The sequence below is a fragment of the Terrapene carolina genome, unplaced genomic scaffold (assembly GCF_002925995.2).
Source record: "Terrapene carolina triunguis isolate 2854851 unplaced genomic scaffold, T_m_triunguis-2.0 Scaffold62, whole genome shotgun sequence".
Lineage (NCBI taxonomy): Eukaryota > Metazoa > Chordata > Testudines > Emydidae > Terrapene > Terrapene triunguis.
The window spans coordinates 8,024,878-8,050,225 of NW_020664413.1; the positions used below are offsets into that span (position 1 = coordinate 8,024,878).

The 25,348-nt window shown below is 42.6% G+C and overlaps 1 protein-coding gene across 9 annotated transcripts in view; it reads right to left on the reverse strand.

Moving 5' to 3' along the window:
• The window catches only part of CLASP1 (cytoplasmic linker associated protein 1), a 268,601-nt gene that overhangs the window by 156,573 nt on the left and 86,680 nt on the right, over positions 1-25,348 (reverse strand). For all 9 annotated transcript variants that reach the window (XM_024197588.1, XM_029910590.1, XM_029910586.1 and 6 more), the window contains one exon: positions 22,925-22,992. In XM_024197588.1, coding sequence (XP_024053356.1) covers positions 22,925-22,992 — 68 coding nt within the window. The remainder of the gene's footprint in view (positions 1-22,924; positions 22,993-25,348) is intronic.

Genomic DNA, 25,348 nt, shown 5'->3' on the forward strand with positions numbered 1-25,348 from the left:
GATTATTTCTTATATTTGGATTACAGTGGTGCCTAGAGTCCCCAGCAAAAATCAGGGCCCACTGAGGTAGGTGCTGAACATTCACCGAGTGAAAGACAGTCCCCTGCTTAGAGGAATTTACAATCTCAATATTTGCAGGATTTAGCTGAATGCTTCGGCCCTAAACCTGCAACTTATCCAGGTGCACTGACCCACTTGGGACTCCCCATGGGCCCAAAGGCCTCACCCGTGAAGATCTGAGAGAACGATCATGCCTTCACCCAAGCGTGGCATGTGCTGGGATAGCACAGCCTGCAATTCTGCGTGCCCACGCACAGGCTTTGTGTTTTAGGGGTGAGTAAAATATGCATTATTTGTATTGTGGTAGTGCATCAGCGCCCCAGCAATGGACCAGGACCGCACCCTGCATTCATTTTTACCAATAGTCAGTGCACAGGGTGAGTAAATAGCATGCCTGGCCTGGCATGTTTCAATGACCCTTTCAATAGGTAGGGATACTGTTCATTAGCATCTACGATAAATCAGCGTTCTCACAATCTCCATGACTATCGCTGACACTTTTTGCACCATTTCTAGGTATGGAACTGGCATGGAGGAATGTGAAACTGGAGCCAGGGACAAGTACAAAATTAGCACATTGATATTAGCAGCTGTTTCCAAGCGTTGCTCAGACTAAACTAAACATTTGAAGCTTAAATCGTCGTTTAGGAACTTGGGGAAATTGCCATTTTTATAAAACTCCTGAACAGTTCTACAGTCTGATGCACCCAACTGAATGCCTGCATGCTGCGACAAGAGACTTCTGAACACAGTAAGATGGGGTCTTGGAGGACATACAATGAAAGAAAGATTATAGGCTTCAATGGAGATGGAAACTAGGATGCAGTACTTTAATTTTAGATCCAGCTTTATAGTAGAAAGGTGTGAATTGTGGGAGCTTGGAAAGATAGATCAGCAATAGCTTGTTTAACGTCTCCTTTCGCAATAATAAAACCTCAGCAGATTTGATCACAAAGGGATCTGCAGAAACCTTCTGACGCATTCAGAGGTTTTTAGTATGCAATGCAGGCTGCTGACATTTGTCTCCCGACTGTTTAACAACAAGTAATGTGAAACGCTCAGTGTCTAATTCATAAGAATGCTGGTTTTATTCCGTCATCAGTCAAAGTCCATTATTAAAAAAGGAACAGAGAGAATGCGAGCTTGCAGTTAGTAGCTTATTGTTCCAAAACCCAAAACAAAAGGGATCAAGTTTTGTGGGGAAATAATCAGAAAAGAATAAATTCTAAAACAACATTTAAAAAACTGCAGTTTGCATATAAATCTCAGGCCTATAGGATTCTTTCTATCAATCAGAATAGGACTTTGGACATCAAAGGCCAAATTCTGCCCTCAGGAGACAGATACAACTTTAGTGGTTCTAGAAATAGGTATCGGACACTGGATTTGACTCATTTGTCCAAAACTGTGTTCTGAATGGCCTGCTGGGTTTTTTGCTGGTTTCTTTTTGCGATCAGAGGGTTAAATCCTGTGTAACCGAAACTGCCATAGAAGTTGATGGAAGATTACTATTGTTTATTATTTGTATTACTGTGGTACCTCGAAGCCCAAGTCAGGGATCAGGGCCCCATTTTGCTTGGTACTGTACATACATATAATGCAAAGATGGTCATTGCACCAAAGAATTTACAACTTAAGGCCCTGATCCTGCAAAGACTTAAGCACATGCTTAAGTTTACATACAACAACTAGTCCCATTGAAGCAGGACTAGTCACAATCTATGAAGTCTTTGCAAGCTCAGGGCTTATGTACTGGTATATGACAAAGGGTGGATAGAGCAAATAGACAGTGGGAGTGCAAGGTAACAGCATGATGATTATGATTAGCATAATAAGCAGCGGTCACAGTGCACCAGCTCCCCAGATATCGCCAACTGTATTTTAGGAACATAGGCTACAACATGGCCAGCTAATGCATCTTCCAATGTTTTTGCCTGCATCTTCACAAGGATTTAGAGAGCTTGCCAATCACACTGGCCAATGGGAGCTGCGGCGGTGGCGCTTGTGGGCCTTGGCGGCGCACAGAGACCCGTTGTGTCCCCCCTCGCCTCCCCGGGGTGGCAGAGACGTGCCAGCAGCCAGCCGCTTCTGGGAGGGTGTGGGGCCACGACAGGCAGGCAGCCTGCCTGAGCCCCACTGCACTGCCATCCGGGAACCACCTGTGGCAAGCGCATCCTGGCCGGAGCCTGCACCTCATACTTCCTCCTGCACCCCAACACCCTGCCCCAGCCCAGAGTGTCCTCCTGCACCCCAATCCCCTGCACCAGCCGGGAGCCCCCTCCTGCACCAAACTCCCTCCCAGACCCCACACCTCTCACTCCTGCACCCCAACCGCCTGCCCCAGGTTCAGCCAATGCACACCCCACAGTTGAGAATGTTACACTGATTTGTGAAATCCCTGAAGGATTTTGGATCTATAAACCACAAATGACACTAATAAAAAGTAAAATTCATGAAATGGCCAATGGATTCTATGAGATTAGGTGCAGTGTGACCATATGACCCCTGCACCCAAACTCCCTCCCAGAGCTTGCACCCCTCACTCCTGCACCCTAACCCCTTGCCCCAGGCTCAGCCCAGAGCCCCCTCCCACACTCCAAACCCCTCGGCTCCAGCCCAGAGCCTGCACCCCCTCTGGCACCCCAACCCCCTGCCCCAGCCCCATGAAAGTGAGTGAAGGTGGGGGAGAGCGAGCAACAGAGGGAGGGGGGAATGGAGTGAGTAGGGCAGGGCCTCGGGGAAGGGGCGGGGCCTCAGGGAAGGCAGGAGTAGATCCTGAGTTGATCTTAAATTCAAAAAGTGATCTTGTGCATAAAAAGGTTGGAGACCACTGGTGTAGACACTACCTATGCCAACAGAAGGGGTTCTCCCATTGGTGTAGGTAATCCACCTCCCCAAGATGCACTAGCTAAGTCAATGGAAGAATTTTATCTATCACTGTCTACATGTGGACTTGGGCTGGATAACGCCACTCAGGGGTGTGGATGTTTCCCACTCCTGACCAACACAGTTAAGCCAACCTAATTTTCTAAGGTAGACCAGGTCTCAGTCTCAGAATTATTTAGACTGGAAGGAAAGGGACCCTCTAAGGCATCATCATCAGTTCTTAGCCTCTTGGCACTATGGAAGGATTGATTTATAATACTCCTAAACAATACCTAAGCGAATGGAGTGTGTATTAGCTTTGAACATATCTATTGATGATATACCCTTGTTTAAATTCAACACAAAACATGGACCACTGCTGGAGTACACAACAGAATATTTCTGTCGGCACAGAAGCAAGTTGTCTGTGCTGGAAGGCAAAGGCCCACAGAGGAATCACACTGTACAAATCTGTTAGAGCAAAGGAATGAAGAACTTAAAAAGTTTAAATTTCTACCCCAAAAAAGGTGACATCAATGTATGGAAACACTCTGAAATCAGTCTGATTCTCACTCTTGCAAGCACAACAACACTTTGACACCACATCATCTGGTGACCATTAGCATCCATCTGTGGTTGCTTTCATTTTAAAAAGAAAAGCATTAGCAAACAGAAAAATTAACGTGTTAGACACGGAGCAACAGAGACAACTGTGTTCAAATTTGCCTTCAGCTTCACCCTACATAGTTTGCTAATAAAAATACATGAACCTCGCCTGCTATCAAACTTGTGAATCTCAACTCCATTTTCACACAGCGGTGTTAATGAGAAACCACTGCTCCCAATATAACTAAGAGTCTTATACTGTGCTGTTTGACTCATCCCATTTCATCTGAACATGCCTATTTGATGGAAAGTAAATGTGTATTTGTACTGCTGCTTTTTATCACTACTTTACAGACTATTTAGTCTCTAAAAAAATCGTTACAAATGCCAAAATAACAAAAAAAAATGTTAAGTATCAGGGGATAGCCATGTTAGTCCTTATCTACAAAAACAACAAGGAGTCTGGTAAAAAGAACAGGAGTACTTGTGGCACCTTAGAGACTAACAGATTTATTTGGGCATAAGCTTTCGTGGGTAAAAACCTCACTTCTTCGGATGCCAAAAAAAAATGTTCTGATATAAAAGATAAATAAAAATGTGCACACCAAGTCACAAAATCCAAGATGTGGAAATCAATTCGGAGATTTTTTTTTTTCTGCCATAACCTTGTTCCAAATGCAAGTTCAGTGCTCTCATGTTATTCAAGAGCAAAAATAAGGTACTGCCCCATTTCATATGGACCTTTGAACTCTCTGTAGTAGCTCTTGTTTCTCTAGTCATGCTGTTTTAAAGAATATTTTGGGTTTGTTTGGTTGATTTTTGTAACAGATCTTTTGTTGAAGACCCACAGATGTTTGATCGGTAATTAACAGGACCTGTTAAACAGCATGGAGAGAGAGCCCCCAGAAAAACAGAGCAATAGAAAAGTCAGGAAGATCCAATTCTTTCTCTCTCAGTTTTATATTTCCTTTAAATTTCAAAAGCAAGAATCTATTTGTTATTATTATTTTTACTGTATTATTATTTTATTGGCATTACATTCCCTCTGGCAGTGGCTCCTAGGTGGGGGGGAGGGATTGGGGGGTCTCCACGCGCCGCTGCCCGCAGGCACCGCGCCCGCAGCTCCCATTGGCCGCAGTTCCCAGCCAATGGAAGCTGCAGAGTCGGCACTTGGGACAGGGACAGCACGCGGAAACCCCCTGCCCCTCTCCTCCACGGGGCCACAGGGACGCTGGCGGCCGCTTCTGGGAGCAGCGCGGAGCCAAAGCAGGTAAGGGAGTCTGCCTTAGCTCCGCTGCCGTGCCAGACTGTTAGCGCACAAAATCTCCTGGTTTGGCTGAAGTAGCCTCTGGGAGATAGAGCGTGATTCCAGGAGACTCCCGGCAAAACCCAAGGTCACACAGGAAGAATGTGGCAGAGCTGGGAAATGAACCCAGGAATACAAGAAATATGTAATTTTTCCTCAGTAAAGAACTGGAGCTGGGGGAGAAGCCGGTGAAAAAGCTCACCACCCAAGAACAAAGGTGCAGAAAGAAAACCAGTGAAGTATGTTGAAGGGATAGTGTCAAGACTGACAGGACCAAAATATAACCTTCACCACTAATTTGTAGCAGCCTGATCTTCAGGCAAATGGAACTACCAGTATTAGCCTTGCAGCACTTCCCCATATCTCTTGATGTTGCAACTTTAATTTTACTATTTTAATCCAAGAAGCCTGTGATTAGTAGAAGAGAGACACTTATCTTAATAATTGATCCCTTACGCATAAGTATGCAGATATGCAGCCTCTTATTAACATTGGTGATGAAATCCTGCTGCATGATAAAACTGGAATAAAGTACGGTAATTTCATCTGCTTTTACAACAATGTCAAAGAGGCCGATTGTATATATTTATGACAAAGACTGTCATTATTGCTGGTGCCTACTTATATGTTGTGGAAGTGCTATACTGACAGCAAGTTGTGTGTGGGTGAGGTCACTTTTCTTATTATACCTTTAACATACTGTGCAACGACCACCATGAGCAAATGCATCATCTTGTCGATGGTGGAATGTAACAGTGACATTAATGCAATGTTTGTCATCAACTTCCCCAGAAACATAGCTATGGAAAATTTCTTGGCAAAAATCTGATAATGGACCTGATGACCTCAGCTGACTTTCATATCTCCCCGTTAGAGGTATCATACCCAACAGGATCAGTTCATAGAAGAACTGATTATTAACTGATTTATTAACTGTTAGTCCTAATATCAATGTAAAGACACTTGAACTGCTAAAATTTGATAAAAAGCTAATGATGACTTTTTGGTGACCTTTGATGGAAAGGTCAAACTTCCCATTTGGAATTTTCTGTATCCAGTGGTCCATTAGGACTAGATATAGCAAATGCCAAGATTCTAGCACCAGGAGAAAATGACGATTCGCTGTGTCAGTCCTTTTCTAGCATCTATATGTTGTTCCAGGAAAAACATTTTTTTTTCCAAGTTCTTCTAACAAAGCAGAGAATATCAACCTTCCAAACAAGGGAAGTAATATTGCTAAAATCCCATTTTATCACAGGACTTGATGGCTTGACAGTCTCAAAACATAAAATCTTTTACTCCTAAATTACCTCATCAAACCCTACCTAGGTCAGCTGTGATCTAAAGCTCTTAGCATCTGATGTTTGATGTTATATGTGAAACGTGTTTGCTGGACAAGTGTCTCCATCTCGGCATTCTCAGATGAAGGACTGAGTGTATCGCCTCTCATCCCTAGAGGTGGCCCCTCCAGCTCAGGTTTGTTCTGTTGACATGCAGAGGACTTTTTCCCCCGGGCATTCTCAAACCAGAACCTTTCACCAGCCCTAAATTCACACAATTTTCTTTTTTTTAAATCCCATTTTGGCTAACGGACAGCTGAACAACAAACCCAGTGCTCTATGTTGCATTATCTACAACCCTCCAACCTCCAGCACAGAATTCTCACAAGTTCCTATATCCTGCCTAATCAAACACTGCCTGTCAGAACAGATGGCATCATGTGCAGACCTGCCAATACCCGAGTCCTATAAACAGGGAATATCTGGGGGGGAAATATGGGCACACCACATATTCCATAGCAACACACTGGCCAAGCAGCAGTTTTCAGAGGGATACAGAGAGAAACTGTAAACAAGGAACAGAGTGTGTGCACACCCGTGAACAACCAAAGCTGTTTAGCTCTAAATTCTGGCAGAGTCTCCTCCAAAAAGAGATAGGAAAAATACAAACTAGGGACAAAAATAGAATCCACAGAAGGAGAGGAGATACTAAATGCAGGTATGCAGTTTCTTGAAGGGACATTGTCAGGGGCTAGCAGCTTCAGTGAGCTACTACAAAAAGATTTTGCCTCTAGACATTCAGGATCGTATTCTATTAAAGTCTCAAGTGAAAATGAACTTAGTTGTCTCTCCACATCATAAATGCTCTGTATGATTCGAAATCTCTGCAGACTCCGCTCAATTCAGCCCAGGAGTCAAACAGCAGGGGTGTAAATTAGGACTGAAATACACTGGCAGACTACATTAGGGGGTGAAGCTTGCACAGCCCCTGCTTGCCCAGTGCCTTGCTCCAAGCAGCACCATCACTTCTTCACTTTCACAAGCAGCAAATCCACCAAAAAAACGAAAAAGAAAAAGAATTGTCAATTTGCAAAGACTCCTTTGGCACCCCCAAAATCCTGATCTACTTAGCTATTTAGGGCTCTGTTATGAGCCAGAACCCCGTTGGGAAGGAGGGTGGCCCACTGTCCAAAGTGATGTAACTGGAAGCATTATTCCTTCCACAGATGCAACACCTTAACATTCAGAGGCTGGGGTGCATAGCAGGGGCGCTTGCTGCAGTCCTACAGCAGCTGCATCCAGGACTACCTTCCTGTCAGCACTGCTAGCCTGCACCCCCACCCCTAGTGCTCCCCACAGTGTTGGGAGCCAGTTGATCCCCGACTCCTACGCAGGTGTACTGGGACAGGAGGGCTTCCCTGTGTCCCTCCCCCTTTCTAATACCCCCGCACCGGGGAGGCAAATTTGAGCCCATAAGATCCAGAGAATGGACATTCATCACCAGGACATTAGTTACAGTGTTAAAAATGTCCAGGAAGTGGGGGTTGAGGGAAAAGGCTCAATGGATTTAACTCCGCTCCCCCGTGCAGTCAGTGGCAATAGTCTGCCTTTACACCAGTGTAATAGAGTAGGATGGAGCCCACTGCTGCCCTGTGGTGCAACCACAGTGGGAAGTAAGCAAAGAAAGGGAGCAGTTGACAGTGTTACTTTAAGTTGAAATCCAATAAAACAGAGAGTAAAAAGAAGTTACAGGGTTGTAGGTCCCCCCAGTCCCGGCGCCAGTCTCTTTGGCTTTACAATCACGTGTTCTCCCCTGTTGTGGTGTGTAAGATTCACACAGACAAAAGGGGAAACGGACTAACTGATTCAACAGGGGAAATGGTGACACTGACTCCTCACGAATGCTATCAATTGCACAAACAAACTGAAAAACAAAACAAAAAAAAGAGAAAATTCTCACAAATCCCATTCACCTATGGTCATTTTAGCAGTTACTTTTAAGAATAGTAAGTAAACAGTGATCAGAGGGATGGATTTTTTTTTTTAAATCAAATACAATACAGTACTGCGTTAAATGTAAACTACTAACAAAATAAAGGGAAAACAGCATTTTTCTTTTTCAAAGCTGTATTAAGTCAATGTTCAGTTGTAAACTTTTGAAAGAACAACCATAACGTTTTGTTCAGTTATGAACAACCTCCATTCCCGAGGTTTTCATAACTCTGAGGTTCTACTGTAGTTGGGCGTAGCATTTTCAGTGATAGTGGGAGGGGAAAGAAGGCATTTTTAAGACATTTGTCTCCTTCCATCCTCTATGACATTTGCTCTAAAAGTCAACTGGTTCTTGGCTGCTGTGAACTTTTTACAGGAGGCCAAGTGCAGAGAAAGGGTTACTAGCTGTTTTCCTCCCCTAGCCCCGTGCTCTGGTGAGCTCACTACAGGCTGTATGTACAGATAAACCAAGCAAGGATTATTCAGGACTCTCTATTTTCTTGGGCTTTGTGGAGAGTAAACAAGAGAAATTCAAACTGCTTAGCAGAGTGCAACAAAAGGATTCCTCTGGCAGAGCAGCAGGGCATGGTTAATTCCTTCAGCGGGCAAAAGAAACCTAGACGTGTACTGTATTTGCTGTCTTACGCTTCAAAATTAGGACAGTTGCTATTTATTACAGTGTGAGTTCTACTCTAAAATCACGCCACCACATCCAAGGAACAGCTGAATTACTTCTGAAAATCATACATAATTAAGAAAGCCTAAGCAGGGCAATGCAGTGCCAGACAGGGATCATATGCTGACAATGGAGTTTCTCTGCTTGCACATATGATGTAACTGAGAGCAGAATTTGCCCCCTAAATGCTATTGGGGGAAAAAAGAAGACCCTAATATCACTGACATCAATGAGTGTGCTGAGGTGCGAGTGAGGGCATTTGTCAGATAGTATCAGTTAATACTGGATTGTCACCTATCGGTGTATGTAGCCTATTTCTCTGGGGAACTGATTAAATATTCTAATGGGTCTTTGCCATCTTTTAAACCTATTATTTTAGTATGTGAAATGGCTAAATAAAAGAGAGGAACTTTAAATCTGAAAGCATTTGCACTCAGCTTCTTTCAAAGACAAGGATTTATTCTTTAGTCTAGACACAGGAATAAATGTACATGATTATGGGCACTGCTTGTTATAATGCACTATTCTGTTTGGGTACTTGGGCACAACAGCATAGAGCCAGGCAGTGTACTACCGGAACAGGCTGTGCATACCACCTCTCACACTGCTGTCATTGCACCTGAAGCCCTACCTACAGCTCCCTTGCTGTCCTAGCACCTGTGTACTCCTCACCTGAGGCTGCTAATTACACCACCTAAGTGCCTTTCACTTGTGATGTGCCTAATCTGAAAACAAATCACCAAGATAAACAAAGAACATTCTAGTACCATGGAGAAGTTTCATATTCACCACAGAGCACCTCCTGAGGTGTGAGAATACTTCAGCTATGTCCCCTCACCTCCACCCTCCTTGGTGACTACGGAGGCTGCCAATAATGGTGCTAATTAATTCCAACTGTGATGGTGAGTTCTGTGAGAAGGACTCTATTCGGTAGAACTGAATCAGGACGTCAGCTTGAGTCACACAAAGCTATCAGGAGATAACTTTCAGTCACCACTATCTTGACTGGAGTCAAACAGAGATCCCAAAACTGTTCTCCTAGCTCGTTCTCCAAGAGAAGAGATTATATTTGGGGGTCTAGTACAAAGTTTCCTGCAGTGAGAACACTTACTACATTTACACAGCTCCATAAATGTGCATGGTGCTTTCCTGACCAAACGTCAAGGCCCTGCCCTGAAAATCTTACAGTCCAGGCACTTCTGAGGGCTTTGAAGATGTAAACACATGATCAAATTAAGCTTCACAACAGCACTGGGAGCGGGTAAATACGTACCGTTACCCCCCTTGAAAGATGGAGAAATTGTGGTTGAGAGAAGTACTGTGCCTTGTCCAAAGCTGCACCAAAGAGCATCAGTGACAGAACCAGCACTATCAGAAATTAGGGGTTCTTGCATCCCAGTGGGATCAGGCCATTAGACTTTAGTGCCTCCATAACCTTAGGTACTTTACATGCTACTGTGCCTTTACATGTAAAAGTATATCCTTCCAGATACTTCACTTTACTGGGGTAAACTGAAGGGTAGCGGTTTGCCGCATGGGGAAGAAAACACAAGTGAGAAGTTTATGAAGCGGCACAGCTGTGATCTACTGGATTTATACTGGGGATAGTAAAATAAGCACAGGGATGGGAATAGGAGATCACTGGCTCACTGCATGATCTTGGATACCGTGAATGCACCTCTCTGTGCATAAGGTTCCCTGTCTGTAAATTGGGGACACTAATGCTTAAACTAAAGGATGGAACATGCTTTCTGTGCTATGTAAATGCAAAATATTATTCAATATTTATCATTTTAGCACTTTTTGTAAAAGAACAGTGGCCTAAATTATCAAAAATTCACGTACAGAAATACATGTACATAATCTGTGCGAGCATTTTTGCATCTGCAGTTCTGAAAATTGAGCATTTACAAGGGACAATATTTTACCACAGAACTTTATAGAAATTAATTTTGATGACAGTTCTGCAACAGCCATTATTTTTTACATCAGCCTTCATTCAGAATTCTTCACTGATTCATAATCCTACTCTTGAATGTCTGAGAATTAAAAGGCCAATTTACAGTTGTCAATGCACTTAACCTTACATACAATGCCTTCTTCATTAGTTTCAGAGTAGCAGCCGTGTTAGTCTGTATCCGCAAAAAGAACAGGAGTACTCTAAGGTGCCACAAGTACTCCTGTTCTTCATTAGTGTTTTAATGTTGTTGCTGTAAATGGCAGGGATCTTTGGGAAGCCTAAGATTTGGTAAATAGGAGGGAAGAACATTTAAAGTACCATTCCGTTGCCAAATTTGCCCTCAGAGGAAATTATGTGTAATAAATGTCAGTGATATTAGATCAGAAGTGTCAGATTTACAACTGGCACTTTCATAGGAAATGTCATTGGAATTAATGCTGTACCAGCCCTGACCCTAATTCTTCCTGACAGAGATCTAGAAGGAGGCAGGCAGGGGAGTGGAGAAGGTACCAGGTGGCTGGTCCAAAACTGGCATGATGGACAGTGTCTGTTTTTCTGTGATCACCACAAACCTCAGAGTGGGACAAAAAGAAAAGGGCAGGAGAAAAGAGACCTGACCCAGAGAAATAGTAACACTGCTGCATGTGCCTCCCCTCTCCCAGTATCACCAGTTTCCACTAAGAGGAATGGTGTGTTTGCAGGTCCCACTGGAGTGTTAGTTTACATCATTCTATATGGATTCCATTACCTGACTGGCATAATGGTCACCTGGTAGGCTTAACATTTAATAAATTCCCTATATTCCTTTTTTTTTTTTTTTTACATTTCAATATCACTTGAAAGCAGGCTGTATACGATTCAATAAATGGTGTTCCTGGTATTTACATATTCCCTTTTGATACTCATTCCCTGTCTCACGTGTCCCTTCACCACAGCCACTGAGCAGCCTCACATCACCAAGGAAAGATCCTTTAATACAGGGGGTATTTGCATACTAAAGGGTCTATTCATCTCTAGGTGTGCAAGAAATTTATGGTTCCAAACTCCATCAAAGTTAATGGGAGTTTTGAGCATTAATTTTTCTTTCACTGAGGGAACAGGCCTCACCGGTTTACACTGAAGGATGGCCTCAAAGTATTTTAAATGTTAACTTTGTCCTTTTATATTTGCCAGTCAAGACCACCGAAAAACCTGACAAGAGACCCTTAACAATTAATGGGAAGTCAGAGAAGTGCTGGGTCCAGAGGACCGCAGACCTGGTTTAATGACAACAGAGGAAGACAGGAGGAAGAGGAGTCCTCTCTCTTTCTGTTTTTCAAGGTAGTACTAAAATAACCCATTAAAAATAAAGTTCAACACAAATACAAATACAACCAACAAACAAGTGGGAGAACACTTTAACCTGTCTGGCCATTCTATGACAGACCTGCGGGTGGCTATCTTAAAACAGAAAAACTTCAAAAACAGACTCCAATGAGAGACTGCTGAGCTTGAATTGATATGCAAACTAGACACAATCAACTCAGGATTAAATAAAGATTGGGAATGGCTGAGCCATTACAAACATTGAATCTATCTCCCCTTGTAAGTATTTTCACACTTGCTTCTTATCAAACTGTCTGTACTGAGCTATCTTGATTATCACTTCAAAAGTTTTTTTTCTCTTACTTAATTGGCCTCTCAGAGTTGGTAAGACAACTCCCACCTGTTCATGCTCTCTGTATGTGTGTATATATATCTCCTCAATATATGTTTCACTCTATATGCATCCGAAGAAGTGGGTTGTAGCCCACGAAAGCTTATGCTCTAATAAATTTGTTAGTCTCTAAGGTGCCACAAGTACTCCTGTTCTTTTTGCGGATAACACGGCTGCTACTCTGAAACCAACAAACAGGAACCCTACTTGAACAGCTAATGGCAAACACTGCCTCTCTCTCCTTAATAATACTTAACTTACAGAACAAGGTTCATTTTCAAAGGACAGTAACTCCGCACTTAACGTCCTCCCGCTTAACGTTGTTTTGATGTTACGTCCCTGCTCCATTAGGGAACAGGCTCGTTTAAAGTTGTGCAATGTTCCCTTATAACGTCCTTTGGCTGCCTGCTCTGTCCACTGCTTGTAGGATTCTCTGGAAGAGCAGCGACTTTACAAGGGGGCATTGCACAACTTCCTCTTCTCCGCCTCCTCCCCCTCCCTCCCAGCGCTTCCCCCACCGCCAAACAGCTGTTAGGACTTTCTCGGAGGGAGGGGGAAGAGCGGGGACACAGCATGGTCAGGGAAGGAGGCGGCGAGGCGGGGATGAGAGGAGCTTCGCTGCCGGTGGGTGCAAAGCACCTGTTAATTTTTCACTGTCAACCGGGACTGAACTCTGCCAGCATTCAGGAGGCTGGAAGGGAGGGGGGAAGAGCTTCACAAACATCATTGCTGAGTATAGTATTAAATTGTTTGTTTAAAACTGTTTAAAACTTATACCTGTATTAAATTACTGATTAAAATTTTTTACTATTTATGTATATACTGCCTTTTGTATGGCAAAAAAAAAATTCCTTGGACCCTAACCCCGCCCCCCCCCTTTACATTAAATCTTATGGGAAAATTGGATTTGTTTAACATCGTTTCGCTTAAAGTCGCATTTTTCAGGAACATAACTACAACGTTAAGTGAGGAGTTACTGTAGATTCCAAACATTCAATAGTCAGTCTTCGCTGCACCCCCTGGGATAGGAAAACATTAATCTCACTTTACAGGTGAGGGAATGGAGGCCTGAAGGCCAAGTGACTTGTCCAAAGTGACAGAGCGCAGATTAAAACTCAAGAACTCACAGACCTGTGCTTAAGCCATTAGGCCACATTGCGCTAAACTCACCTCCCTAAGGGCTGAAGTGAATATTGCACAATTGCCCCCAGAACCTTCCCAATGGAGAGTTTCACAGGCAGATGAAGGTTGCCTTGATTTTTTTCTATGACCACAAAATGGACTGCAGGGGGAGAGGAGAACCGATGCCTGCCCAGCCAATGGCCCCCTGGCCCAGCCCTTCCCCACAAGCAGGGCCGGCACCCAGGCACCCAAGCTGGTGCTTGGGGCGGCACCTGGAGGGGGGCGGCGCGGCGCTCTGGCCGCCGGGGGGAGAGCCGAGCCCCAGCCGGGGCTCGCCGCCCTGCCCCCGGCGCTCTGGCCGCCGAGGGGGGGGAGGGGGAGAGCCGAGCCCACGCCGGGGCTCGCCGCCCTCCTCCCAGGGCTCCGGCCGCCCTCCCCTCCGGCGCCCTCTCCCCGGCCGCCGGGGGGAGAGCGGAGCCCCCGCTGGGGCTCCGCCCGCCCCCCTCCACCCCCCCGGCCGGACGCCAGAGCCGGCCCTGCCCACAAGGGGATCCTGGTCTTTCAAAGAGGTCCCAGAAATGGGGAGAATAAGCACTATGGAAGTAGCTCACACTCACCCTTCCATGTGAGAAGGGCTAGAGGCAGAGGGTCCCTTCTCAAGATCTCAAGGGGACCACTGGGGTCCATAGCTCTTTGGGTTCCATCCAGAAGAAAGATGCCATAAGAATAGAAGATACCACCAGTCATTTTTCTTCTAACATTTTATATTTACACAGTTCATAATATCAATGATGACCTCAAGGTCAGACATTTCCTGACACATTAGACCAGCTGGACTAAGACCCCCCAGGCCCTCAACTCCATCAGCTGGTCATTAAAAGCCAGAGAATCCCCAGCCTGAAGAGATCATTCATGCTTAATTAATAACAATAAACATATGTTTACTTTATACAAGAAACAGAGCATGTCCATTTCTCCAGTACATTAAATCCATCCAAACAGGGAGATTCCATGTTTAGAAAATACTATATGAAGTGTCATTCTCAGATCTCTGCTATCTAATCAAAATGAAAGGAACTTGGGTAGTGAAAGGACAACTTCACACAGTATAGCAAAGATTAATAGCCATGCTCTACTTTGGGAGGGAATGCGGTCTAGTGGTTAGCATAAAGACTCGCATCCTCAGGTTTCTGAGACTCTATTCTCAGCTCCATCACCAACTTGCTGGGTGATCAAAGACAAGTCACTTCACATTCCTTTACCTCCTCTTTCCCCTCTGAAAACTTGTATAACAATGTTAACTTATCTAACAGGTATGTTATGGGATTGCAGTAGTATTCTAAAAGGGCTAGGAGCTCCTTGGATGAAATGAGCTACAGAAACGCAAAGTATTATCTGTAATATCAATCTTACCTCATTTAATGAGCACAGGTGGTTTATACCTTCTAAACCATTACATTAAAAACCTGTCAGTAAGATCATACAGCAAGAGGAAAAACGTCAGTACACAGCCACATTCTATTCAGCACATCAGATACCAACAATCACATGTAAAGTTCTCTCATATTTAATCTGTTAAAAACAAGCATCACTTTTTGTCTCATAAGAGAGAGCTATGATCCAATAAATTTTTCAACAGAAAAACAAGTGGATTGGTAGGGTGAGGGGGGGGAGAGAGGACAGTTTTACCAAGATGGCTAACATAAATGGGTCCTCTCGAATACTGAAATGAAAACACAGGATTAGAATGCATTATGAAAAGACGTGTAAGCACGGACACATATCCTGAAAATTAACACTCCACAGTCAAATAGATCATTACGTTCCTCTGCCTAATTGTCTCCCTATTCCTCACTGTTTCTGACTTCAATAGACAACCTTTCTGCTATAGAACCTTAGCCAAAAAAACAAACTAAATTATAGAAAAGCCAATGACGTCTCCATTCAGTCTATTTCTTTAGCTGCATTTCAGTGTTAATGTACAAATTATCTGGGACCGTCTCAATACTTAAAATTATCTTCCTTAGCTGATACAGCAAACATCTTACTGATAAGAAACAAAAGCATCAACAAATACTCAAACATATCACACAAATTATGAACGACTGTTAAAAATTCCACCAATCATTTCCCTCTCACTAGGTGTTTTTCTCTTAGATATATGTTCTCCCTCCACTCCTGTTCAATTTATCTGCATTTAGACATAACTGATGCAAGTCTCAGTCATGTTTGATGTTTATATGCCACTATGCTTATAGCCTATTTTTTGAAGTTTCTTTATTGTACTAACGTCTCAATAATAAAATCGATTGGTTTCTTTTCAAAGGTTAAAAAGAAAAGAAAACACAAACAGATTCACAGGCATAAATGACAATTTCCATTCTTTTTGCTCGTTCGTTAAGCAGAATGCCTACCTTTCCCAGTAGTCATAATCTGCAGTGATCCTGAGACGCTAATAAAGAGCACTGTGCTCTAAAAGCAGCCCTACAGTACATCTCTCAGTAACTTAAGCATCAGTAAACTCTCCACCCTCCCAAACGGCTTCTCTGTGTGACCTAGCACAGACGACAACTGCTACCCCTATTCCAAAATAAAAGCCTACTCTGCACTCAGCTGAGCAACATCTGTCCTCCTGAGACTGTTCTTTCACTTCCCTCTTTATTTTAAAAGTGTCATGACATCAGAACAGGATCCAGTAGGATGTTTGTCAAAAAGAAAATCCAGATCACTTCTGCCCACTTTTCTGATTGTTTTCTAGGAAACTAGCAGAACTAATCTGAGGGATCCAATTATGTCTTGTATACCATGCTCAACACTGTGTTGTTATTATTATTAGCTATCTGTACCACCTAGGAGCCCTAGTCCTGGACCAGGACAGCACTGTTTTATCAGAGCACCTTATACATTCAAAAGGGCATGACAAGGACCTTCATTGTCTTCTACATGCCTGAAAGGTAGGAGTCTGTTTCTTTTCTCTCCTTTTTCAAGCGAATGCTCGGTCAATTAAATGAATTTTTCTTTTCATCACCAAGGCAGCGAGATTCATAGAACACAAACCCGAATGGACAATTAAGCATGCAATGAAGTGTGAATCCAGAAAAACACAATGTGTTTGCTAGTTCAATCCTCTTGAGACATTACAAAAAGCATCCCTTTCAATATTGTAATTTCCTTGTTTGTAAGTGGCTTGCTACACACACAACATCACAGCTGCAGAAACACTGCAGCACAGAAAATCTTCCCCTATCATGTCAAAATAGCATAGTGGCTATAGTCTATAACTGGAATGGCAGAGGAAAGTCTAGAAAATTACTAGTTTTCACCTAATCACTTCCACGTTCTCAAGATCATTATAAACAAACTGAGCAACAAAACAGGATTAATGCAAAGTGTAGTATGGCCACATTAGACTAAACATCCCCTTCACTGTAAATAACACTTAAGAGTATCCAAGAGTAAAATTCATCTTTCTTCTCAGGCTTTTGGCTGGGATGGGTTTATTGTGATCGCTATCAGTGGTGTTGGTGTATTATTAATAAATTATACTATTTTTCTTTGAAGGGGGATTAAGCAGGCCATTATTATTATATGATGAATGTCTGTGTGTGTAGTGGGCCCCATTCTAAACAGAAATCAATAAGCGGCAGCTTGAGATTTGTGTTATTAGTATAAAGTACTCAAAACTGCTATGCTAAGGGAAAGCTATGTGGTAAACAATTCATGTCACAAAAGTATGAATCCAAATCCTCAGGGTTTTTTTTAGCCCCATCCTTACAGGTAAAATTCCCTTCAAAATCCATGAGGACTTTGCCTGAATAAGGAGCAAGGTTCACACTGACCCCATGGCAAACTGTCGAAAGGCCACAAAAGTTTTTCTTGCATACCCCACTTATTGGTTAAAAGGGATTCCTCCCGTTCTGCACAGAGACAGGCGCCATCCTGCAGGGATGGGTGCTGCTCTGCTAGCCCCCCTTCTCCTTGCAGTAGCCACACTGATACTGGCTGCTCAGAGCTTCCAGCTATCAGACCTCCCACCTGGATTTCCACCGCCCCAACTTCACCTCCTACCCATCCCTGAGCCCTGCTCCATGAAGTGCCCAATCCAAGCAGAGAATCCCGTTGGGGGTAGGGAGAGGAGAATATCTGGGCATCCACCCACCCACCCCCCAGTAACACAAGAAAAGGGGTTATCCTCTACGCATGGACCACTGTGGAACTATTTGGTCCAGAGGATGTCTTCAAGATTTGGTGTATGGAATTTAGATATAAAACATAGTGTTTAATGGCAAACAATATCAGATTGGAATTTTGTAATGATCAGTGGGATTAAAAATTATGTATCAGAGACTTTGTTTACCAACAGTTTTGTTCGCTTATGACACGATTGTCATTTCCAATCGGTCTATTTTTCTAAATAGGAGAAAATGACTACATTGTAATATTGATCATTAACCTTTAGTTACTGCTTGATCGTGTGCTTAACCTGATCCTTTCTGAAACTTGAATTTAGAACTCTGTGTAGTTAGAGCTTGATCCAAAGCCCACTGCAGTCAATGGAAAAACACTGATTTCAACAAGCTTTGGTTCAAGCCCTCCTAGGCCTAAATCCAGGAAAAGCAGAACAGTGGGGATTTCTGAGAGTAAATTAAATCTACATTTATGTCCAAGGGCCTCCCTCCATACCACATCCAATTAAAGACCATCATGCGATGCCATATGAAGACGGCAACTGACTAGGCCTGCAATTATTGGCTCTTTCGTGCTGAAAATCTATTTCTCCCAGGGATACAAGTATATCTGCATAATTAGCAAAGGCAGTTACACAAAAATTAATTAGCTTGCTGAAAGCCAAAGAAGGGAAAAAACTGTAATTTTTGCCTCAAGAGGTTGACTAATTATATGTAAAAAACAAAACAGATACATCAAGAATCATCGAGAAATCCAACATTCACCTTAGCTCCATTTTCTGGCTGTAAGGCTTTCTGGTAACCTAGCAACATACTTACAAAGATGAAATCCTCCCCTCTGTCTGCTATATAAACGAAATCCACTTCAAATTACTATTCGGACCTTCCCCACCACACATACACAACTGTTGTTTTATTCATAATACTATTAAGTCTTAAATCAAAGTCCAGATTCACAGGGAACAATATGAAGTGTTTCTCAACATCAATTTGAGGAAACTGTGATGAACCATGGTGTAAAAAAAATGCTGGAATTGTTATTTGGAAAAATATACAATGGCTCATTCTGATCATGGTTACACCGGTGTAAATCCACTGGCTGCAGTAGTGTTTCTCTAGATTTATATCAGCGTTACTGATAGCAGAACATATCCCATTATTTTGATCAGTGTTACTCGTAAACTGAATGTCTCACTATTCAGACCAAAAAATATTGCTTATCATCTGTTATGAAATGCTGTTTGTTCAAGACAGTCCTAAATGACTTACAGCGCACTTCCCAAAAAGTACTCTCAATATACATAAACTCTGACTCTAGCTGATGGTTTCTTTTACATAAACATCGGTGATCTGATAAATACTTCTATATCCAAGTCAGTACACTTTGAGAGCTAAAAGATCAGTTTCAGTTATAGTTTTCCGTTGTCTGATTATCTTGGCACATGCCACTTTCAGTGAAAACAACCATTTCCTTTCTGCCTGCTTAATTCCCCTGCACATCAGTATAAGGCAGGTTTGACAACCATTTCTGAACCCTGTCATAGTTAGCACAGGTCAGTGCTCCTGGGTGGCCAGGACTCTATTACGAACCGCCCCGTTCGCCAAAAGTACGCTCACAGCTCCACCAAGGAAGCCTCGGGCATGGTTTCAAAACATGGTTCTAACATGTGTGGACATAGGGGTAACTTCATTTGCTCTCACCTGTCTTATAACCATGCTAGAGGGCCATGCTCTAACCCTGGACAATAGCAAGGCTAAAACAGTGGGTGAAATCCTGGCCCCACTAAAATCAATAGGAATTCTGCCACTGACTTTAGTGTTGCCAGCATTTCATCAATAGTTTTCTAACATGATCATCACAGGAATTTTCTGTCTAGACACATCAACATAAACCACGTTATAACATGCTTTGGGCACAGTGATGTTTAAACATGATGATTTCTGTAGTGAAGACAGGGACTTACTGTCTTCAAAAATGGCATTTAATCCTGTTTACAGGAATCTGTATAGAACAGTGGTTTTCAACCTTTTTTTATTTGCAGGCCCCTAAAAAATTTCTATTGGAGGTGTGGACGCTTTGGAAATCTTAGGCATCATCTGCAGACTGCCAGGGGTCCGTGGAGCACTACTAGTGTAGACAAAGTCTAAGGCTTTATCTACATGGAGCTTTTTCCCTATGACACGGCTGTAGCATCCTGGGGGCTAATACTAGTGCAGACAAGCCACGGGTCTGGGCTAACTCTAGTACTGATGGAGCTGCATCAGCCCCACCATTATCCTGCTCAGATAATTGCTCATTTAAACTGCTGCCAGCTGACCTACACTCTCACTACTGCAAGAGGAGAAACGCAGTGCAGACACAGCCTAAAAGGAGCAGTCTTCATGATAATAAGGTAGAGAGCCTGGCAATAAGCACTGCCATCTGCCAAACTCCAAAAGGGATCAGCAGATTCATGAAGCTGTTTTCTGTGAAAAGCTAAGCTTTGGGGTGCACATTATTTATTACCTTTCCCGTAAACTCAGGTGGATGTTGACAGTATCTCCTTTGTTCTAAAAGCAGGGCTAAAACAGAACCTCTCTGGACAACAAGTCTGTCTTTAGGCCACAATGAAATGTGCGATCAAGGCTGAAGACAAGTCACATTTACTATCTAATACCATCGCTAGAGGGCATCATCTGAACATAAAGATTTATTGCACAAAGTTTGTTCATACATTGGATAGAGAGAGGAAAGGAGGAGGCTGGGGGTGGGGTAGTTAGGCAGAGGGGATGAATCAGCCTACAACACCAAGGGAAATTGAAAAGTCTGAGAATTTTCTTCTCCGTTAACTCACCACACTCTCTCACACACAGGTGTTTTGCTTATACCTATGAATAGTTATGCTTCTATTAAAAAAACAGCAAACATATTTAAAGTGGTGTTTAAAAAAAAATCAAGAAAATAATATATTGTGTATGTTTAGTGAATCAGGACAAGGTGACTTTCAATAAGTCAAGAACAGTTATTTAGAAAAGTCCCATCTCTCTTCCTCCATTTATCTACTTCATGATACTTTCACAGTTTTGGTGCCTGTAGCCATGGTACCTGAGGCACCTGTGAGACTACACAAAGCGCTGAGATGTTAAAGCATGTCCTGGGGGCTAGAGAAATCTCCTAAGGGCCTGGGGTTAGGCAGGTTAAGGAGCTGATACCCTTCTCAGTTATATCCAGTTTATAATAATTATACAGCTAAAGTCTTGCTCTTGAAATCTGAAATGATTCCCTTTTTCTACTCTCCAGCAAAACGTATTCTTAATGGTGACTCTTTCCTTGAATACAAACTATTGTCCTAGCCATATAGGCTTGTGATCCATCGGATTTTCCTCCAGAACTGCCCTCACATTATTCAGATAATCCACTAGCAAGTTGAGCTTGTGGCATGTTAATAGGTTCCAAGGCAGCTTCCAATGGCAATGAATCATCACCACCTCACATCATTTCAGTGCAGTGGGGCTCTATTGACAAAATGTGGTAACATGACATCACAACACCATGATGCACAAGTATGTCCCATCAAACTCCAACAAGTGCCAGCACTACACATGACATAACCAGCTGAACTCCTTTTAAAGAGAACCTGCCTTAGATACATCCGGAGTCCACATTAGCATCTCTCATTAAGACATAATGGACCACATTCATCCACATTCATGGAAAAAGGGGTAAACAGTGAGATGGCAAAATTTGCAGATGATACAAAACTACTCAAGATAATTAAGTCCCAAGCAGACTGCGAAGAGCTACAAAAGGACCTCTCAAAACTGGGTGACTGGGCAACAAAATGGCAGATGAAATTCAATGTTGATAAATGCAAAGTAACGCACACTGGAAAACATAATCCCAATTATACATACACAATGATGGGGTCTAAATTAGCTGTTACCACTCAAGAAAGATCTTGGCGTCATTGTGGATAGTTCTCTGAAAACATCCATTCAATGTGCAGCGGCAGTCAAAAAAGCGAACAGAATGTTGGGAATCATTAAGAAAGGGATCGATGATAAGACAGAAAATATCAGATTGCCTCTATATAAATCCATGGTACGCCCACACCTTGAATACTGCGTGCAGATGTGGTCGCCTCATCTCAAAAAAGATATATTGGACTTGGAAAAGGTACAGAAAAGGGCAACAAAAATGATTGAGAGTATGGAACGGCTTCCGTATGAGGAGAGATTAATAAGACTGGGACTTTTCAGCTTGGAAAAGTGATGACTAAGGGGGGATATGATAGAGATCAATAAAATCATGATTGGTGTGGAGAAAGTAAATAAGGAAATGTTATTTACACCTTCTCATAACACAAGAACCAGGGGTCACCAAATGAAATTAATAGGTAGCAGGTTTAAAACAAAAAAAAGGAAGTATTTTTTCATACAATGCACAGTCAGTCTGTGGAACTCTTTGCCAGAGGATGTTGTGAAGGCCAAGACTATAACAGGGTTCAAAAAAGAACTAGATAAATGGAGGATAGGTCCATCAATGGCTATTAGTCAGGATGGACGGGGATGTTGTCCCCAGCCTCTGTTTGCCAAAAGCTGGGAATGGGCGACAGAGAATGGATCATTTGATGATTACCTGTTCTGCTCATTCCCTTTGGGGCACCTGGCATTGGCTAGTGTTGGAAGACAGGATACTGGGCTAAATGGACCTTTGGTCTGACCCAGTATGGCCGCCCTTATTTTCTTTGTCTAACTTCACTGACATCAATTAAGTTAGATTGGGGTGAATTCAGCCCAACTTGTCCTGGTCATTCAATAGATTGAACTAAATTTAGAGTAACTTGGTGAACCATTGCAGTGTTTGATAAAGGTGTAAATTTTTCCTTCTCACTTCTTGATATAGACAAGAACATTGGTTCTCAGTTACATTCTTCTGAACAACAAAAAACATCCTTTATGGTGAAGAAACTTCAGATTCTCCTCCACTGTAAACAAACACAATTTCCCCCATATTCAGCTTAGTGTTTTATCCCACGCCATCACACAATGAAGTGCATGAACTAGACTTCACCATTCCCAGATGTACAAGAAAAAATATAACATTTTGGAATGAGGCACACAACTTATTTTATGAATTTCCACAACACTGATAATTCACAAAAAAATGGAGACCATCACAGTATTCTACTTACCACCTGCACCCTGGATCATGTTTCCAGATTTTTGGACCTCATCGAATTTTGTAAAAATTACATTCAACCTGTTTGAAAGTTAAAGAAAATGCATTACATAATGAGTAACCAAAGTGAATTACTGTGGCCCCTGTAACTTAGAGTGCTAATTAAGGGACCAATTCTGCTCCCACTGAAGTCAATGGGACTTTCACCATTGACTTCTATGAGAACAAGATGAGGACCTAAACTATTTTATGTATGACATATAGATACAATATTTGATTATTAATAAACAAAGAGGAAACAGAGAAAAGACAGAGACACCAGGTGGCATATTATAGGCAGGACTGGCAGCACCGCTATTATTAAGGTTGCCATTCCCATTACAAAACCCAGTTTCCTGTTGCTTATGACTTTGCTGTACTTTAACCATTTGCAGAATTGTTAATAAAGGAGAAGTCTTGGGTTTTAAAGAACATTCTTGTTTGGCCTTGACATTTCTTTTCTGTTCGTGCCTTGTTTTCACCTTGGCATTTCCACTGCAGCAGGAAATCTTTAGCCCAGCACAATATGCCAGCCTATGGAGTTTAGTCCTCAGAGAGATTGTGGCAGACCTTTATGAGGGTGCACACGGAGGCAGGGGGACATACTGCAGCCCCCACCCCCACCACACACCCCCCACATACCAGATCTTGATGAAACAATTCCTTCCCAAGCTTCCCTTGGAGTAATGCAGCTCCACACCACCCCTGCTTGGCCCAGGGGCTAATTGATGCAACCTGACCTTTAATGTCTAAAACATTCTACACCAAGCAAAACCAAAAAACTTGTCACTATGCCAAACATTCATTGCACATAACACACACACGCTGTAAGCTTGAAAGCAAAGCACAAAACAATTCATTGCAACTCATATTAGCCCATTTTATAGACATAGAAGTTGAGGCTGTGAGGTTAAGAGACAATAATATAAATCATAATGATCCCTGAGATGGGCTGCAAAAAGTCCCTTGTTCCCTTGTTCTGGAGTTTTAGACTGTGCACGTTGTAATGGTCAAAGTGTCAACAGTCCCTCTTCTATCAATGAGCATGCTAACAACATCCTGAGTCCTAGGACAGCCTGCCCTTGGAAAACAAGGGGAACCATATCTTATGACAGCTAAGACCACATTGGCCCTTTGCCAGGAGCCAGAGCACAACATCAACATTTATCAGACTTATTTAAAAAAAAAATCAGATCTGAATGCACTTCTCCAGAATCTTTGCTAGTACTTATTCCATCCTTGGCAATGACTACAAGGTACTTAGTGTCTGAGATCCCCACCAATGAAAATCTAAACAATTCACAGGACCAGGACAGAGAAAGATCAGACTTCGGCTCAAACCTATCTGTGGGTCTCTGCCAACTGAACTGTATCTTCTCATGACCACCTTTAAGACTCTGCCTGCGTTTGTTCTTACTTCCACCTACCCACCTTCTCATGCCCCTCACCCCTTCACCTCTGCTCGCCTAATCACTCCCTCTGTCTTCTCCACCCATCTCAGCTCTGACTTATTATGCTTCCCCAAAGCTTACATCCGCTTCCTGCTTCCCCTGCACTACACACACATACACTCCCTTTCCGTTCCTCTTTCATACGCCTCCTTCGGATCCACTTCTTTCTCAAAGACTTCCGGCAATCATCTCCTCTCTATGTCTCTTTACTACTTGGTCTCATCTATGGAACCCTATATTCCACTGATCTAAGCCAGGGCCTTATCCTGTGTGGTGCTAAGCCCCCTGAGTGGGGGAAGTTCATATACTCAGCATTTAGCCCCACTGGACAGATTTTCAAAGGAGCTCTGGATGTTTTCATGATTTTTTTTTCAATTTGAATGAAAATAGTGTCCCAAATTCTCCATGGCTTTGCACTAGCATAAATGATAGGAGTAGTTAGCCCATGGAGCTTTTAAACATATTTAAATATTCCCCTGCATTGCTATGAACCCCTGAAGGTGGGAACCAGAAAGTGAAACTGACCAGTCTAGTTTCACCTTTCAAACTGAATGAGGAGCAAAAAGTAAACAAACTGCATATACTGACTTCATACTTTCCATGAGTTTAAGTCTGAAGGGACAATTATGATCATTCAGTCTGACCTCCTGCATACAACAGGCCTTCAAATTTTACACAGTGATTCCTATATCAAGCCCAATAACTTGTGGTTTTTCTAAACTGGAATTTTATTTCAGTTTTCAAAATACCGTAATTTAAGATATCGTTATGCAAACAAGACTAATACATGCAAAACTGTTTGGTTTAAATAGACAGTGTTGCAAGTTTTCACAACTATATTGCATCTCCCAATATTTGCTGTTTTTCTTAAAGCCACAGCTCTTGGAAGAAGTGATTACGTGAGGATCTCAGCTTCCATTTAAAACAGAAGTAAGTTTCTAGCCCTT